Source organism: Myotis myotis, unplaced genomic scaffold (assembly GCF_014108235.1).
Source record: "Myotis myotis isolate mMyoMyo1 unplaced genomic scaffold, mMyoMyo1.p scaffold_m19_p_23, whole genome shotgun sequence".
Classification (NCBI taxonomy): Eukaryota; Metazoa; Chordata; class Mammalia; order Chiroptera; family Vespertilionidae; genus Myotis; species Myotis myotis.
Window position 1 is genome coordinate 5,271,489 of NW_023416328.1, and position 17,020 is coordinate 5,288,508.

General features: G+C 48.1%; 1 protein-coding gene across 24 annotated transcripts in view; it reads left to right on the forward strand.

Annotated features, from left to right (window-relative positions):
• The window catches only part of AKAP13 (A-kinase anchoring protein 13), a 186,241-nt gene that overhangs the window by 76,233 nt on the left and 92,988 nt on the right, over positions 1 to 17,020 (forward strand). For 23 of the 24 annotated variants that reach the window (XR_004975200.1, XR_004975199.1, XM_036355844.1 and 20 more), the window contains 3 exons: positions 1,782 to 1,965; positions 11,319 to 11,517; positions 13,284 to 16,380. Coding sequence is in view for 22 of the 24 variants with exons in the window: in XM_036355844.1 (XP_036211737.1) it covers positions 1,782 to 1,965; positions 11,319 to 11,517; positions 13,284 to 16,380 (3,480 nt within the window). In the remaining 2 variants the exon portion in view is untranslated. Of the gene's footprint in view, positions 1 to 1,781; positions 1,966 to 11,318; positions 11,518 to 13,283; positions 16,381 to 17,020 lie in introns of those variants that run through there. The other variant, XM_036355860.1, reaches the window with a different exon arrangement.

The following is a 17,020-nucleotide window of genomic DNA, read 5'->3' on the forward strand; positions in this document are numbered from 1 at the left end:
ACACAGGGATTTTTCCAATTGATGGTTAACCAGGAAAACCAACCAGCCAGCATATGGCCTACAGAAGAACATTACAGCATCAAGGAAATGGGAACATATCATGAGTGTTCATGGAAGGCTCTCTGAGTATAATTTTCTTTAAGAAACCAAAGAAAAATTGAGAAGAGATTTTCCATTTGTCCTTTAAAAGATCGAAGAAGTCAGGCTTCTAATGAAATTAGAGAAGGAAGCAGCAAGGAGAAAAATAGGCTTAATGAGCATGTCAGTCAGCTTTCAGCCAGAGAATCAGAAGCATTAGGGGGAACAAGTATGTATTAAGATTTATTACAGGGAGCCCAGCCGGTATGTCTCAGTGGTTGAACATCCACCTAGGAACCAGGAGGTCACAGTTTGATTCCTGGTCAGGGCACATGCCTGGGTTGTGGGCTCGATCCCCAGTAGGGGGCGTGCGGGAGGCAGCTGATCCATGATTGTCTCTCCCTCTTCCTTCCTCTCTGAGATAAAAATATATTAAAAAAAAATTTATTATCGGGAATAGCTTACGTGATTGTGGGGGCTCACTAAGCAAGCCCCAAATTTGTCGAGCAAGAATAGAAGGTCACGGGCAGGCAAGCTCAGACTCACCGGCGTGAGCCAGAGTGTGGTCCTCGGACAGTGGGAAGGGGAGACGGAGCAGGACGGAGCTCTGGAGCAGAGGCACCGCCAGCTCCCAGACACCGGCTCCCACAGGCGGGTTCTCTCTCCTGGGGAAACAGCCCTGCCTTCGAAGCCTTCCAACTGCCTCAGGCCCGCCGGCTTATCCGGGATATCTTCCTTATTAAATGAACTGATTAGGGGCTTTAATTACATCTGCAGAGAAGCCATCACAGTGAGGGCAAAGACGGACAGGGAGTTGGCTGACATGATGCGAGGACATCCAGCATCCCATGGCATAATTCAATTCAGACGGGGACAAAGGACCTCATTGACATCATAGGAAATGCAGTTAGTGGTCTGAAAACACAGTTGAGTAACTCTCAGAAGAGAGGAAAAATACAAAGGAACATCAGAGGAAAAATATATAGGTACAGAGAGGAAAGAACAGAGATTAATCCTAAATTGTAGGTTTAAACTAGCGTTTAAACGGATGCAAAAGGAACAAAATCAATAACTCTTCCTGCTGGATCCCCACGTTGTGAACTACATCCACTTTTTAAAGGATATGTGTATTTGTATTGATTTCAGAGAGGAAGGGAGAGGGGGAGAGAGAGAAAAAAATATCAGTGATGACAGAGAATCATGGATCGGCTGCCTCCTGCACGCCCCTACTGGGGATCAAGCCCACAACCCGGGCATGTGCCCTGACCGAGAATCGAACCATGACCTCCTGCTTCATAGGTGGACTCTCAACCACTGAGCCACACCTGCTGGGCCACCCACTTTTTTTTGGTAAGGAAAAGAATATACTGAACCACGGAGCCACCCTTATAAATTAGCTCATATATCAGTTCATAGAACAGGTGTATTAAATTGGAATGTAGAAAAGGCTTGATCCTCATGTGGAACTGTCTCCTATTGGAGATTTTGCTCCTCATTGTTTTTTTCTAACTTTATTTTGTTTTCCCTTGAGAGCTGTCTTTCCTCGGCCACTGCAGAATCGTTCATGTTGTACGTTGTGGCCTTAACTTTAGGATCTTAGGTACTTGGAGGTCGTGGTGTTCACTACCTTGCCTTTTTGTTGGTTTGCTTTTTTGTTTTTCACCTTCTCCCCTCGCTTCTTCACATCTTCTCCCCCTCTGCAGATGGCGGCCCCCGGGAGACATTGATGCATTTTGCCGTGCGGCTGGGCCTGCTGAGGCTGACGTGGTTCCTGTTGCAGAAGCCAGGTGGCCGAGGAGCGCTCAGCATCCATAACCAGGAAGGAGCGACACCTGCCAGCTTGGCCTTGCAGCGGGGTTATCACAAGTTGCACAAGCTCCTGACCGAGTAAGTGCTCGTTCTCCCGCCCCTTCCCTCCCCACCGACCCCACCCCTGACTCATGATTGTACCACCCACTTGGCATCTCGGCGTGTTTGCTCTGTGCCTTGCCTTCTGCTGGAGGCTTTGTCAGCCTGCTCCTGCCTCACTGTGAGAGTGACACACGTAAGTCACACCACCGTTTCTCTCCCCTTTGCCTCCTGCCTGCACTGCTCTCGCCTTTTATTATAAGTCTTGTCTGTGGGGGTAGCATTCTATTGCCCGGTGTCTAGTCGATCCTGTTTAGTACAGGAGGAAGGAGTTTCCCTGCGCCATACCTTCTTTGTGGTATGTCTCCAACACTTGTAAGACTTCATTAGAAGTGAATACTTTACTATAACTGCATGCGGGAAATATACTGAACCACGGAGGTTAGGTTTGAGTGTAATTTCTGTGAATAAAATCAGAGCAATCGTCTATTTGTATGAATAGCAGTAAAAAGCTACCGAGTTGACTTGGAAATCGCTGTAGAATAGCGTGTGTGTGTGTGTGTGTGTGTGTGTGTGTGTGTGTGTGTGGATTGGGTTGTCATACAGTCTGACTCTTCAGAGAGTTTTCTGAACAAAGGCTATTGGTTAAAATACTCGAATTTTTTTTCTTTTGTAAATAGAAAAATAAATGCATTATAGCATGCACCATTTTTCCATTGGGATATTTATAAAACGCAGAAATTTCAAGTACAGTTTTTATTGAATATATTTTTATTGTGTTATGATCATTGTCATCTTTCTGCTCCGTAACTGAAGAATGAACCTTGGATCCCTGGTCTTTAGCAATTGAGGGATCCTTGTAAATTAAGTCAGTATTCCCTAATTCTCAGATGTTTTGCTCACGGCAAACTTCATTTAGTTGCAGTTCATAGTTGACTACTTTTAGCTGTGAGTGTGGGACAGTGTACAATGGCCCAGAAGAGATCTCTGAATATAATGCTACTTACTGTCATATCAACAGCTGTTGTGCTTGTTTCTGCTTTAGGTGCTACGCTTATAGCTTTCCCAGTCGAGCCAGACAGAAGGTTCTTTGCAGGAAGCTTTGTAATGGGTGCCGCAGATACAGTGACGGTAGGAGGGGCGCCCTTCATCTCAAATGAGCGGTGGATACTTGAGCTCCCCTACCACAGTATTCCAGAAGCGATAGGCTCCATTCCTCCGTACTTCCCATCTGGCCAGTGATTGGATTCCCTCTGCTCTTGCCTCATGGCCGCTGGAAGACAGGCCTCGTTCCAGTAGTTGAAACCAGTGACTTAGTGTAACTATTAAGCGATTCCAATGCAGTTCCCCTAACTGTGATCTCAGGGCCCTGAGTTTTTGCTGGGAAGCAGGGTTGGTTAAGGATTGCCATCCAAATGGGGAAATGAAGTGATTACAACAGCTGCATTATATGCTGGTGAGGGTGTCACAAGACCTATTGCAGCACAGCTTAAAGGAAACTAGAGTGTGTGTTCTTGGAGAAGAGGTCTGGCTTGCTTCATGGTGCCTCCCCTGTTACTGTGTGAAGACCACTCATCCCACAATAAGAAAGGGAAATAAAGGGGAAGCCAGATTCGGAAACCTGCACAGAGGCCCGCATGAGGAGAGCGTGAGCGCGGTGCTGCAGGTCCAGCCCCGACCTGGGATTCTGCTGGCTCTTCCTCTAGGTTGCGGTTCTGTCACCTAGAAAAAGTGCTGGGTCATAATTAGCCATTTAAAAAGCTTGTGGGGTGATTTTTACTCAATCCCCCAGTCTTACTGTGGTATTAGTAGACTCTGCTAGAATTTCAAGGAAGAGTGGGTTGCTTTGAGAAATAAATGAAAGAATGCTTGGAGAGCCCTAGCCGGTTTGGCTCAGTGGATAGAGTGTTGGCCCACAGACTGAGGGGCCCCAGGTTCGATTCCGGTCAAGGGTACGTACCTCAGTTGCAGGCTCAATTCCTGGCCCTGGTCAGGGTGCGTGCGGGAGGCAACCAATTGATGTGTCTCTCTCACATCGACGTTTCTCTCTCTGTCTCTCCCCCTCCTTTCCACTCTCTCTAAAAATCAATGGAAAAATATCCTCGAGTGAGGATTAACAACAACAAAAGAATGCATGGAGAGTGCATAGCAGAGTGACTGACAAAAATATTCTCTCTTATTGCCCTTTTCTTAATTTTCCTCCTTTTCCTCTAGGTCTGTATCAGTTTTTCATCCATTAAGGACATTTTTCCAAAATCTTGAAATATTTCCAGGCAGCGTTTGGATGTCCCTACTTGATAAGAGTTTGAAATTATTCCCAGGTGTAACAGATATCACTTTAAAAGAATTAGTTTGGCTCTCTGACACAGGCTGTGATGTCTCGATGACTCTGGGTTGATGGCACAGGGAACTCTCGGTCGTTAAGGAATCATTTACAATGCGGCCACCATTACAAAAGGAATATTTCTCGTAAGGATTTTAACTGTGGAGTATTGACATAAAAATGGCGAGATACTTCATTTGTCCAAAGAGCGAGTGCCAAAATGTTTTGTCCTCATAACCATCTCATTTTCAGTATCAGTTCAACAACTCTTTATTTATCGAATGCCTGCAGTGCATTGTTGATATGTTATAGCTAATTTCATTTCACCCTTATGACACCCTTTCTCATGTAGGCATTATATGTATTTTACTGATGAAATATGAAGGCTCAGAGAACTAAAGTGACGAGCTCAATGCTTTATAGAACAGTGGTCAAGCTGCTGTAACATGCACACCTGTGGAATTCTGAGGCCCGTATTATTCCCTCTACAGAAATATGACAGACGCAGGAAGAGGCCACTGGGATAGAGTATGGCTGGCACGTGATGAGGAAAAGGCTCTAAGTTTTCCGTTCTGGCTTAGCCTCTCCTTGCCTGAGGGGAACAGGAGTCTCTTTACCATAGTTTGATGTTTCTATTACCCATCAGATGGGTTTAAACATATTATTGCTTACATTTAGCCAGTCTTTTTGTATTTCATTCCTGTGACAATTTAATGAGTGAGTAGGGTAGGTATTACCCTGGTTTTGTAATTGAGGAAACTGAGGCCAGAGAGGTGAAGTGAGTTCCCACAGTCCTAAGGCTACAAGTAACAGAACCAGGCCCAGGATCCCAGGCCAGTGGCCTGCCCAGTTTGGGATGACACGTGTGCACAGAGCGCAGACCCAGCCTGGCAGAGCCTAGGCCGTGAGTCATGGTCTCCTGTGGTGGGCGATGCTGGCCCCTCTCAGGGAGTTAGTGTCTCTCGTTTCTCAGTCCTTCTTTGGACACATTTGCACTTGAAACCTGGGTTCAGGTCAGAGGGTAGAGCAGCTACTCAAGGGTACGTGTTTCACAATGGAGCCAAGTGCAGTTGGGCAAGATGTCCTGTTAACAGGGCTTGCCTCCTTATGGTCGCTGCAAGGACGCGACAAGTGGGTCCTTCGTAGCCCTTCGGGTGCATGGCCAGTTTGGAGCCTTTGCTTTTCCTCAGGGGAGGAAAGAATGAAGTAAATGTACAAATGTACCTTCCGCATGATAGCCAGGGTTTTTAAAATATGCTTTACATTCATCTAGCCTGAGCCACACCCATCTGTCCATCTGTCCATTCGTTCACTTATCCATGTATTCATCCATCCATCTTCCTGCCCTCCTTTCTCACCATATGATCGGGTCTCTGTCTCTTGGTAAAGATACGGTGCTGGAGCTGGGTGGAAACTAGAAAGGGGGGGAAGGGCAGTGGCATTTATTAGATAGTGAGTATCTGCTACATTGGTGCTTTACAAATTCTCATTAAAATTTCTCAGCAGACATCTAAAGTGTGGTCAGATTAGTACAGTCAGTACTGTACTCCACAGATGAGGAGAGAGACCCAGAGAGGCTACATACCTTGCCCAAGGCTATGTAGGCAACAGTTGCCATGATTCACAAGCCTGTTCTTTTTAAGGTTTATTGATAGGATTTTATGAGCAGTCATGTTTGGTGACATTGTCAGTCTTTTAACCAAACTGATGCCGCTGATTCATAGATCTGGTTTTCAATGACTTTTTTGGTAAATTTTCCACTGAAGCATTTTAAGAATTTTGATATTTCCTAGTTTCTTTGTGTGTGTGTGTGTGTGTGTGTGTGTGTGTGTGTGTGTGTTTTCAAATAATAATTTCAGGATTTCTCTAAAGGCACTTTCTGAGGATAACCCTTGTATTTAGTAACAGGAGCACCAGTTGCCATCTGTATTTCTGCTCGGCATTTTGCATAAATTCTCATATATTTTATCCTCTCCCCAACCCCTAGGGTAGTGATGGTGAACCTTTTGAGCTCCGCGTGTCAGCATTTTGAAAAACGATAACTTCACTCTGTTGCCGTGTTACATATAGAAATTTTTTGATATTTGCAACCATAGTAAAACAAAGACTTATATTTTTGATATTTATTTTATATATTTAAATGCCACTTAACAAAGAAAAATCAACCAAAAAAAATGAGTTCGCGTGTCACCTCTGACATGCTTGTCATAGGTTCGCCATCACTGCCCTGGGGGGTGGGCATTTTATCCGCACTTCACCAGATGACCGCCGTGGCTGGCAAATAATGGAGCAGGAATTGGAACAAGGCTGTAACTCCCCATGGACTTTGTCACACTGTCTGGACCAGTCGTGGGCAAACTACGGCCCGCGGGCCGGATCCGGCCCGTTTGAAGTGAATAAAACTAAAAAAAAAAAAAAGACCGTACCCTTTTATGTAATGATGTTTACTTTGAATTGATATTAGTTCACACAAACACTCCATCCATGCTTTTGTTCCGGCCCTCCGGTCCAGTTTAAGAACCCATTGTGGCCCTCGAGTCAAAAAGTTTGCCCACCCCTGGTCTGGACTCTCTGAGAACATGGTTGGTGTGGGAAGTGGGCTGCAGCAACAAAGCCGCAGGCAAATGGCCCAGCCTATGAATGTTTCAGCCTCAGAGGTTTTCTTCAAAGAGCTGTGAGGTTATACATCTTAGCCAATGAGAACACATTCTCCATGGCAACAGCGTGTGGTTTTGAAAATATTTCTGACTTCTCAATAGACCTTAGTGGAAGAAAACATGAACCTGTGATAGGACTTGACATTTGCATGTGAGCAAATGAAGGATCATTTGGCACCTTCCATCCTCTGAAAAGCACAAACCTTTAGGAACTATCACACCTTGGTTGTTGTTGTTGTTCAATTTTGAAGTTTCCTTGAAGTCATACAAGTGACTTGAAAATTTTACCTGTATTTATTATTAAGAGGAGTAAAAATTACTCTTTTTAAAAAAATTTAAATTCTTTATTGTTTAAAGTATTATATAAGTCCCCCCCCCCCCATCGGCCACTCCCTGGCCACCCCCACCCCCCAAAATTATTCTTTTTAAAAATAAGAAAATTCAGTGGAAAAAATATCCTTGCGTGAGGATTAACAACAGAAGATTAAAGGAGAGTATGCTTGTAAAGTTCTTAGGAACGTAGCATGTCCCTTTATTTGGAGACCTAGGAAGGAATATTCATTGGCTAGGTGACCCCCAGCCGTGAATGAATGTGGCATGGCTGCTCCACCATCAGTTTCTGACATACTTTTGCCAGGTCAATGCCACCCCACAGCTGTAATGCTATCCCTTGAAACACTAGGGAATTAAAGCCCCATTTTCCCCTCAGATTTTCGGGAGTAAATAGTTTAGGATGACACCTGTGTAGTTGCCTGACAGCTGCCTCCCAGACTCCTGTGCCTTTTTTATTTTTAATGTCTCATACTCAGAAACTTCCTTCTTTTCTGTTCATTCGAACTACAGCAGCCAGTACCATGTAGGCAGTTTGTTGAGCACTTTGGGAGGGCCAAGCACTAGGCCAACCCTTTACGTGCATTTGATCTTAACAATAAACTTGGTATTCTCACTTTACAGATGAGGGCATTGAACTTCAGAGAAATGAAAGTAACTGCCCCTCCCCCCGCCCCCAAAAAAAGGGGGAAGAGAGAAACCATCAGTGCTAAAATTTCTAGTGAATTTGCATGTGCATGAATCCACAACTAGCCTAGCAGTGAGTTCCCCACAAACACCTAAGATCGTGAGCAGCCTCCTGTTCATTTTGGGGTGTCACTGATTCCCTCTCCTCCTCCCCCCTCCCAGTTTAGCTTCTCCTGCTCCATGCCAGTGGCGTTGTGGTGGAGTTGGTAGGACTCCTTGAGGGTTGGCACTGTGATGGTGAGGCGGTTTCGTGAAAGATACTGCCGTGGCCCGCAAATGAGGAACTAGGTGCTGCACTTCCTGTCAGAAGGAGACAGCAAACACGCCTTTGGGCAGGGCCGACCTGGCCGCGGCTCTCCACCCTTAAAGCTGCAGTATGCGGCACGGACCCAAGTAGAATGGGCTTGCGATACTCGTGGTGTGTGGGCAGCCACAAGTGAGTACAGACTGACACCTTGTTGATCTGCGTCGTCTATTCTCTGGCATTCGATCTGACTTTGTTGTTGTACCTCAGCAGGTGTATCTTTGAACTTCTCCCCTGAATGACTAATGCTGTTAGTACTAGAAAACATGTGTGGTTTTTTTTCTGCTCTTGGTTTGACAGGGTTTTACAGTATGTTAACATCAAATTTGAACTTTCTTGTGAGGTCCACCATGCTGGACAAGGTAAGAAGCAGAGGCTGGTTGGCTGTTGATGGTTGCACAGCAGCTAGGACACTGGGAAGTTAGTTGGCGTTCTCTCTGGGCTTATTGAATGTTATTGTACCACTTACATAAACCTTCACTTTCGGAACCAGATGTGGATATTCAGTTTGGATGCTGTAACCCCAGTGTCTGAGGAGTGGCCTCTTAACTGTGGTTTTCTACAGTTGAAAACTTGCTCTGGATCCTGTAAAATTTATGATAACAAAACCTAATTCACATACCTGATGAGCTTCTCATACATATTATGTCAGACTTGCAGTTTATATTATTTGAATGTGGTCAGAGTTTGAAACTATTATAGTCTAGGTATCACTGTGGAAGTGGAAAGTCTGGGTACAAATTCTGGACTTTCATGCACTAGCTTTATGTTTTAATAATGGCTACGTAATAGTCTGTAAATCTGTTCTTTAATTTAACAAACTGCCCTCTCATTACTGACTTGGCTAGGTTGCTTCTAACTTTCAATGCTATTATACTTAAAGTTGCAGTGAATATTCTTATACACAGAGCTCTGCCAGGCTTTATTAGTGGGCCCAGGAAAGGTGTACACAGAACAGAACACAGCAGAAAAGGTACTGGCTTCAGTGTTACCTCAGCGAGGTCTTCCCTGGCCCGCCATATTTAAAATCGCAACCCTCAGACCTGCTGTATTTTTCACGTGGCTCTTGCTGTCTTCCAGAATCCTAGGTGTTTAATTTACCTGAATGCTCTTGTTCCCCTTGCTACGGGCATAAGCTCCCACAGGACACGGGTTTTGGTTTCTGTCACCAGCACCTAGAATAGTGCCTGGCATGTGAGTACTTGCTGAATGCGGGGGTCTACCCAGACCTGCCGACAAGATCGGTTGGAGGAGTGTCGGAGTTCATGGAAGAATTGCAGTGGGAGAAGAATTGCAATGAATAGTCTTTGGTCTCTAGACGCGCTAGGAAGCAAGAAAAGGCCACAGGGACCGTGAACTGGGAGCCTGGAGGGTCAGCTCTTGGAAGTAATTATAGCAACAGAAGCACATTCCTCTGGCAGGAGAGCATGGGAGAGGTAGATGGTCAATAGGTGGTTGTTGTAGAAGGGAATTTCCCAAGGTTTACGTATTAGTGGCAGGGTTAGTAGGGAACTAATTTTGCTGGGAAGGGACTCTATCACTTTTTGTTTCTGCCTTAACAAAGAGCCTCCTGAGTGCTGGTAAGTAGAGCAAGTTATGCCATCAAAGGCTTTTTTCTTATTGGAGATCTAGAGGCCCAGTGCACAAATTCGTGCACAGGTGGGGTCCCTCCACCTGGCCTGCCATCAGGGCCAGCCAGCTGTGGGGAGGGACCGTGGGAGGTTGGCCGGCTGTAGGAGGTTGGCTGTGGGAGTGCACTGACCACCAGGGGCAGCTCCTGTGTTGAGCATCTGCCCCCTGGTGGTCAGTGTGCATCATAGCAACCGGTTGTGTGGTCGCTTAGGCTTTTATATCTATAGATGTCTCTGCGCTAATCTCAGTAAGCCAATATGCCAGTAAAGTCGGTCAGACAATTAAACAGAGTTAGTGACATTATCAAACCAAGCTTCCAAGTTAAATTTACAGCCCAGCCTGAGTGGCTCAGTGGTTGAGTGTTGACCCAGGAACCAAGAGGTCACCAGTTTGATTCTTTGGTCACGGCACATGCCCAGATTGCTGGCTTGATCCCCACTAGGGGAGGTGTAGGAGGCAGCCGATCAATGATGTTTCGTGCTTTGAGGTCTAGCTGAGAAATGCTTTTCCACATCTCTGTACCTTTGTCGGCTTTATTTGTACAGGAGGTAGGTATATTTGAATGATATGAGTTGAGCAAAGCTCTGTCTCTTAATAAAAAAAAACTTGAACTCGTATTTCTTATAACCAAGGCTTCCTTCAAAATAGGATTTGATCACCATATTGACAAGGAGGACATGATACGGCATTGTAGTAGTTTTCTCTATGTGGACGACTTAAGAATTTTGAATGTGCTTCCTCCACCTACCATTAACAACAGTTGGAGTGCCCTTGCATTGCATGGGTGGGGTGATAGGCTCTTCCATACCCCATATAACCGTCTATGGTGTAGCCAGTTTTAAGAGAAATGTTTAACAGGCCTGGCTTCTGTTGAAAACCAGGCTAGAGTCATCCTCCTTACATTTCCTCATTATTGGGTTGTTAGCATAACATTAACTATTTTAAGAACCCAGATTTCTTTTTATTTTGATCAAAATGACATCCTTAGGGAGGAATCCTGTAGTTTTTATTTAACCCATTTGTGGCCTCATGAGGAGGATGGAACAATTAGTGATATCCCGAATCACTGGGGAACTGTCCAAACCAGATTTCTCCTGCAGAGCCTCAAAGAGCAGTCAGGGCCTGGCCAGCGTGGCTCAGCAGTTGAGTGCTGACCTATGAACCAGAAGGTCATGGTTCAATTCCCGGTCAGGGCACATGCCCGGGTTGTGGGCTCGATCCCCAATGTGGGGTGTGCAGGAGGCAGTCGATCCATGATTCTCTCTCATCATGGATGTTTCTCTCTCTCTCTCTCTCTCTCTCCCCCCTCTCCCTTCCCCCCCTCTCTCCCCCGCTTCCTCTCAGAAATCAATTAAAAATAAAAAGCAGTCAGGGTGGCAGTACTATGTGAGACTTAGGGTCCCACCTGTACCTGGGAGGCGGGACGGAGCCGCATTAACCATAGGCTGCTTGCTTACAGGGAGAATGCTGGAGAACCCGACTCCTGGAGCAGTTTGTCCTATGAAATACCCTGTGGAGACTGTTCTGTGAGGCATCACCGGGAGCTGGACGTCTACACACTAACCTCAGAGCCCCAGGCTCACCATGAGCCCCCACTTCCTGCAGACAGCTGCACTGGGCACATTTTTAAACTTATGAACATCCAACAGCAGCTAATGGTAAGGCAGAAATTTCCATTCTCAGGCCTCTGTGCCCTCACTCCTTCCCCCAGTGAACCTTGGCTATATTTAAAACAAAAACGCTTCCCTTAAAGATTGCGAAACCTGTAAATAAAGCAATATTCAGTGTTTTAGCAATATTCAGTGTTTCTGCTTATAGATGAGAACTAGCATTGGGTTTGTAGCAGTAGGAGGCTGAGAGAATTTTTTATTGGATTTTGTAGTAATGAAAGATACACAGACACATTGCAGATATAGAAATACGTAACAACCAGAACTAAATTTTCCTGGCATGAAAGGAAATTTGTCTGTTTGTCTTTATAAATTTGTTGGTTTAACTTTATAAAACTAAATGGGCAAAGTAGCTTCTGATATTGTTGCTAAAGAACAAGAACCAGATTTCCTCAGAAAAAAGCCTTTTCACAACTTTTAAATGAGTGATGATAGTGCTGCTGTATCTGAATCGATAGTTATATGGTACAAAGATCACTAAAAAAAAATAAAAAAATTTATAATTCACTCAAGGCCTCCAAGATGAAGTTGTTGCCAGACATAAAAACATTACAGACTCCCTGATAGCTTTGATTATGGATAATACGAACGTCATGTGGGTACCGCTCTCCGGCCATAACATCTGAAAGGCTAAGTTTAGATCATTTTTCCACCCAGTTTATTTCAGAGATGATTTGATTTGGAAAAAGCTTGGCAATAATTTCATTTAAGGTCATCTAGGGTCAGCTCAGTGCCAGAAGCTTCTTGGGGAGCAGGCATTACTTCTGAGGCCAGCAGGCCGATGCACTGCATTGGAGAGTTGGATGCGGAGCTTGCCTCTGCCTTTCCCAGTATGAACAGGTGTCATATTATTTTCCTGTGAATGGCTGGCAGGAAGTCAGGCTTTCCTGCAGGCTTTTCTTCCTGGGTGAACCAGAGTCCAGCTGAAACTATCAGTTTGCAGGTGTTAAAGCTACCTCAAGGTATGGGAATCGTTGAACATGAGACACTGAAACTGTCCGAGGATGCATGTGTTAGGAGCATCTAATGTTTTTTTCAAGAAATGCTACTTGTTTCTGCCAGTCTCTGTTCTGTAGTGTTTGCCTGTTATTAAATTTAATGAACTGCGTTCGTAATTTTTAGGAAACTGTTATGCTTTCAACAGGAACTGGAAGCAAGCTAATTTTGACTATGCCAAGAGCATAGCACAGAAGCTTTTGTTTACGCATTTATTTTTATTGATTTCAGAGAGGAAGGGAGAGGGAGAGAGAGAAACCAGCTTCTTTTTATCTTGATCAAAATGACATCCTTAGGGAGCAATCCTGTAGTTTTACTTAACCCATTTGTGGCCTCTCCTGAGGGGATGGAACAATTAGTGAAATCCCAAATCATTGGGATATCATCATTGATCGGCTGCCTCCTGCAGGCCCCCCACTGGGGATCGAGCCTGAAACCCAGGAAAGTGCCCTGACTGGGAATTGAACCATGACCTCCTGGTTCATAGATGGATGCTCAACCACTGAGTCACACTGGCTGGGCTCACCTTTTATATTATTGTTTATTTTTATCATTCCATCGGCTGTGGAGCTATAAGGGAGAAAAGTGATAGCAGGAACAGGAGAAACTTCTCTGTCTTTATTTAGATCAGCTCATCATGTAGCCTCAGAAGAGCTGGAATGGTCGTCAGTTTTCTCCAACTGGGTTTTTGTTGATAGGTGTCAGTGACATCTTTTCCCATGAACAGTTTTTAAAAATTTTCTTTCATTTCCTCCTAGAAAACAAACCTCAAGCAGATGGACAATCTAATGCCCTTAATGGTGACAGCCCAGGATCCTTCGGGTGTGCTCACTGCCCAAGATGCAGATGGCTCCTTTCTTCCCTGCGCATCAGGGTCCACGGACAGCCCGCCGCCTTCCTCTCCTCCTGCCGGTGCGGGGAGCTCTCCACGTGGCTCCGGGATCACGGCCGCGCAGGTAGAACGTCCCTCTGATTTCTCCAGTGCGGGCAAGGAAGAGAACACAGATTGTTCCTGTAGGAAGAAAAATAAAGGCGTGGAGACAAAAGAGGAAGAGGCGGAGCCTACCGTGGACTCTGAGACTCGGTCTAATCCCCAAAGCTGCCTTCAGAGCATGTCTGATTGTGGGGAGAAGGGGAAAGAAGGCCTTCCCCCCTGTGAAATCGGAAATGAAGAAACTCAAGCAAAATCTGCCACCCTGGCCACAGCCCAGGGGTCTCTGAGCAGTGGGGGTGCTGCCCTGCCGGGAGTTACACTCATGGAGTCAGGCCCGGCCCCGCATTTCCCTGCAGGTGAACAGGAAGGCAGGTCAACAGGAGATGCTGGTGTCCCAGAGACCGCAGAGGGAGCGGAACGTGGTCTCAGGAACCCAGATGCCACCACCCAGAAGAAGGTGCTCGCAGCCGGGGAAAGGACAAAGGAAAGACTGGAGAACTCTCATGTCGGTGCAGCTGGAGCCTCTCATGTCAAAGACACAAGGCAGCCAGTGGATAAAGCCATGGTTCCAAACTGCGTGTCTGCCACCAGCTCCCTGGACGGTGAGACGCCTGCTGAGTCGGTACTTGTACTGAGTCATGGAGGAGCCCCTATTGAAAAAACTGCCGAAACAGAAACTTCCAGATGTTATGACGCGAGTGCCGATGATCAGAGCCCTGCCAGCGTTCCAGCTGCTGCAGATGGCAAGATGGATGCTCCCTTAGCACACACGGGTGGGGCAGTGTCGTCCGCTGATCTGCCCTTCCCCCGGCCACAAAAAGATGCTTTGCCGAAGGAGAAAGCAGAAACGAATTCACCTCATCTTCAGAGCCAGAACGACCAGCCACCCATCTGCTCTCCACCTGGAGACGATCAACCTCAAGCTGCCTCTGCCAGTGGACAGAGTACAGTGACGTCTAGTGGTGCGCTGGCTGCAGAGCATCGCGATGACACAGACACCCCGCCTGCAGGCTCCGCCACAGGCCCACCCCACGCACAGCCTCCGCCCACTGCCGTCTGCCCGGAAGGCCCACAGGCTGAGGCCGTCACCCCTGACCCTGTAGGAGACACCCAGGAAGATGTGGGTTTTTGTCCCCTTGAAGTTTTGGATACAGCGGGCCAAACAAGACGTGTGAACTCACAAACACCTCTCACAAACGCGCTTGAAGTGGAGCTGCATCCACACGCTGTTTTCCCCAAAGCAGATCGAGAGCCAGTGCCAGACCAGGCGGTGACATCAGGCAGGACTTTCTCTCCGGCAGGCAGTCCAGGCAGTGAATCAGTAACGAAAGATGACGCACTTTCTCTTGTCCCCTCCCAGAATGAAAAGGGAACAGCAACTCCCCAGCCACTTACCGCTACAGACGGTAGAGATGGCGGAGATTGGAGTGATCCAGATAAGCAGCCACTAGAAGACGGTGCAGCAGGCCTGCCCACACCCCCCGCTGCCCTGGATCCTCAGCCCAGCATGGGGAACGCCAGTCCTGGAGGATTTGGGGGGGAGCAGGAGGACCCCTGCCTCCCAGCAGCCCCTGAAGTTAGGAACATGGAAGGGGGCACCGACTCTTCCCGGCTACATGTGGCTGAGGCCCCTCTGGCCTCTGATTCCAGTTTGACTGAAGAAGGAAAAAGCCCGGTGGTTCCAGAAAGCTCTGCGGCTCAAGGACAAGGTGACAGATTGAAAGCAGTGATTTGCTCCTCCACTAAGGAGGACACGCTTCCTCCAGGGGCGCTGCGGGAAGAGCAGGGAACAGACCCTCCGCGACAGGAGTCACCAGGGGACCAGGGAGAACCTGGCGCAGCTGCCTGTTCCCGGGACAAAGCACTTGAACACAGCGGTTCCCGGGGCACACCCTCGGCCTGTCTGAATGCAGAAACTAAACACAACGAGGAAGTGGCCCCACCAGCCTCACTGCTGACTGAAGGTGGGGCCGCCCAGAGCCCGGTGCCACCGGGAGCAGGTCTGGCCACAGACGCGGGCCAGGAAGCCGTGGGTGCAGAGCAGAGCAGCTCACCTCGGCTGCCGGGTCTGTCCCCAGATGCCTCTCGGGCTCCTAATTGCAATGGACCTTCTGCTGTGGATGGAGTGACGGACGCTCAAGCCCAGGGAGAGACTGCTGCTTGCGAGGCGAGTGGAAACATGGCATTGGATGTGGCAGTGGGTAATGCGCTACAAGGAACTGCGGAAGCCAGAGGAACGGCTTTGTCGCACAGTGCCCAGGACCTGCCCGTTCCGGAAGTCTTGCTGCGCCAGGAGAACGGGATCCAGGTTTTGCCAGGAGCCTTACCAGACAAAGGTGGGACCAACCTCCAGGGTGCTGCAGCCCCAGAGACGGTGCCTCCTGTTTGGGAGAAAGGGAAGCCGGAGGGAGCCCACCGCAGCTGTAGCAGGGATGCCTCCGAGGGGGCACAGATGAATGACACACGCTCCGTCCCCCTGCAGCCCACTGCCAAGGAGCTCCCCGCAGAGGCAGGGCTCTCCACCAGTGATGACAAGGCCCCCAGCAGGGACAGGGGTGCTCCCCCTGACCCTCACGCTGTGTCTGCCGAGGCCGGGCACCTGCCTGAGAGCGCAGACTCCATCGAGGAGGCTGCGAGTCGTATAGTGGATGCCGTCATCGAGCACGTCAGGGCCTCAGGAGCCCTGCTCACAGAGGGCGACATCAGTCACCTGCCACCGTCCAGTCCTGCGGAGACAGGACCGGGGGCTGGCCAGCCGGAGAGCGCTTCTGCCGGGAAAGTGCACGCCCTCCTGTCTGGGGAGACCCCACCAGCGGGCAGTAGTCGTGAAGAAACACCCGGGAGCCCTGCCGGATGCTCTGCTGGAAGGGAGGAGCCAGAGAAGATCATTCCGCCGGTTCCAGGACCTGAGCCAGCAACAGGTGAGCAAAGCAGATGTGAAGTTAACTTGAGAGACAAGCTCCCTGAGCATCTGTGTGCTGTGCAGGTAGGAATATAGGTGTCCTTGCTGGTTAGAGGTCTTGCATTCACTGGGCAGGCTGCTAAATGACTAGTCACCACCCCCAGAGAGGCACGCCCCTGCCTCCCCCCCCCCCCCCCCCGCCCCCAGTGCCGAACAGACTTTGCTTCCTGTATTGTAGACCCCTGGCTCCATTGCCTGAGTCTGTAGGTGCTCTGTCTGTCACACTGGGGTGGGGTGGGCGGTACGGTCCTATTAACCTGGAGCTCCATGTCTGCTAGGTCCCTGCTGCTCTGAAATGATGAAGGAATTTAGCAGGTGCGTGTATTCACATGGCTTAGGCCTTTTCTCTAGAGCCATCCAAGACGGTGCTGAAATAGAGTGTTTCCTTTACATGCCTGGAACTCCTTCCCCCATCCTCGCCTGTGTTCTGAGCAAATTGAGAGTCAGAGTGGTTTCATGAATAACTAGCTGTTAGTATCGGTCTAAGCCGATGGCCTAACATCCCACATGGTGGTATTAGGTCATCCGTGGGGGGCGGGGGGGCACCCCCTCCTCTTCCTGCTCTAGGACCAGACCTCCCATCCCATGGCCTGTGGCTT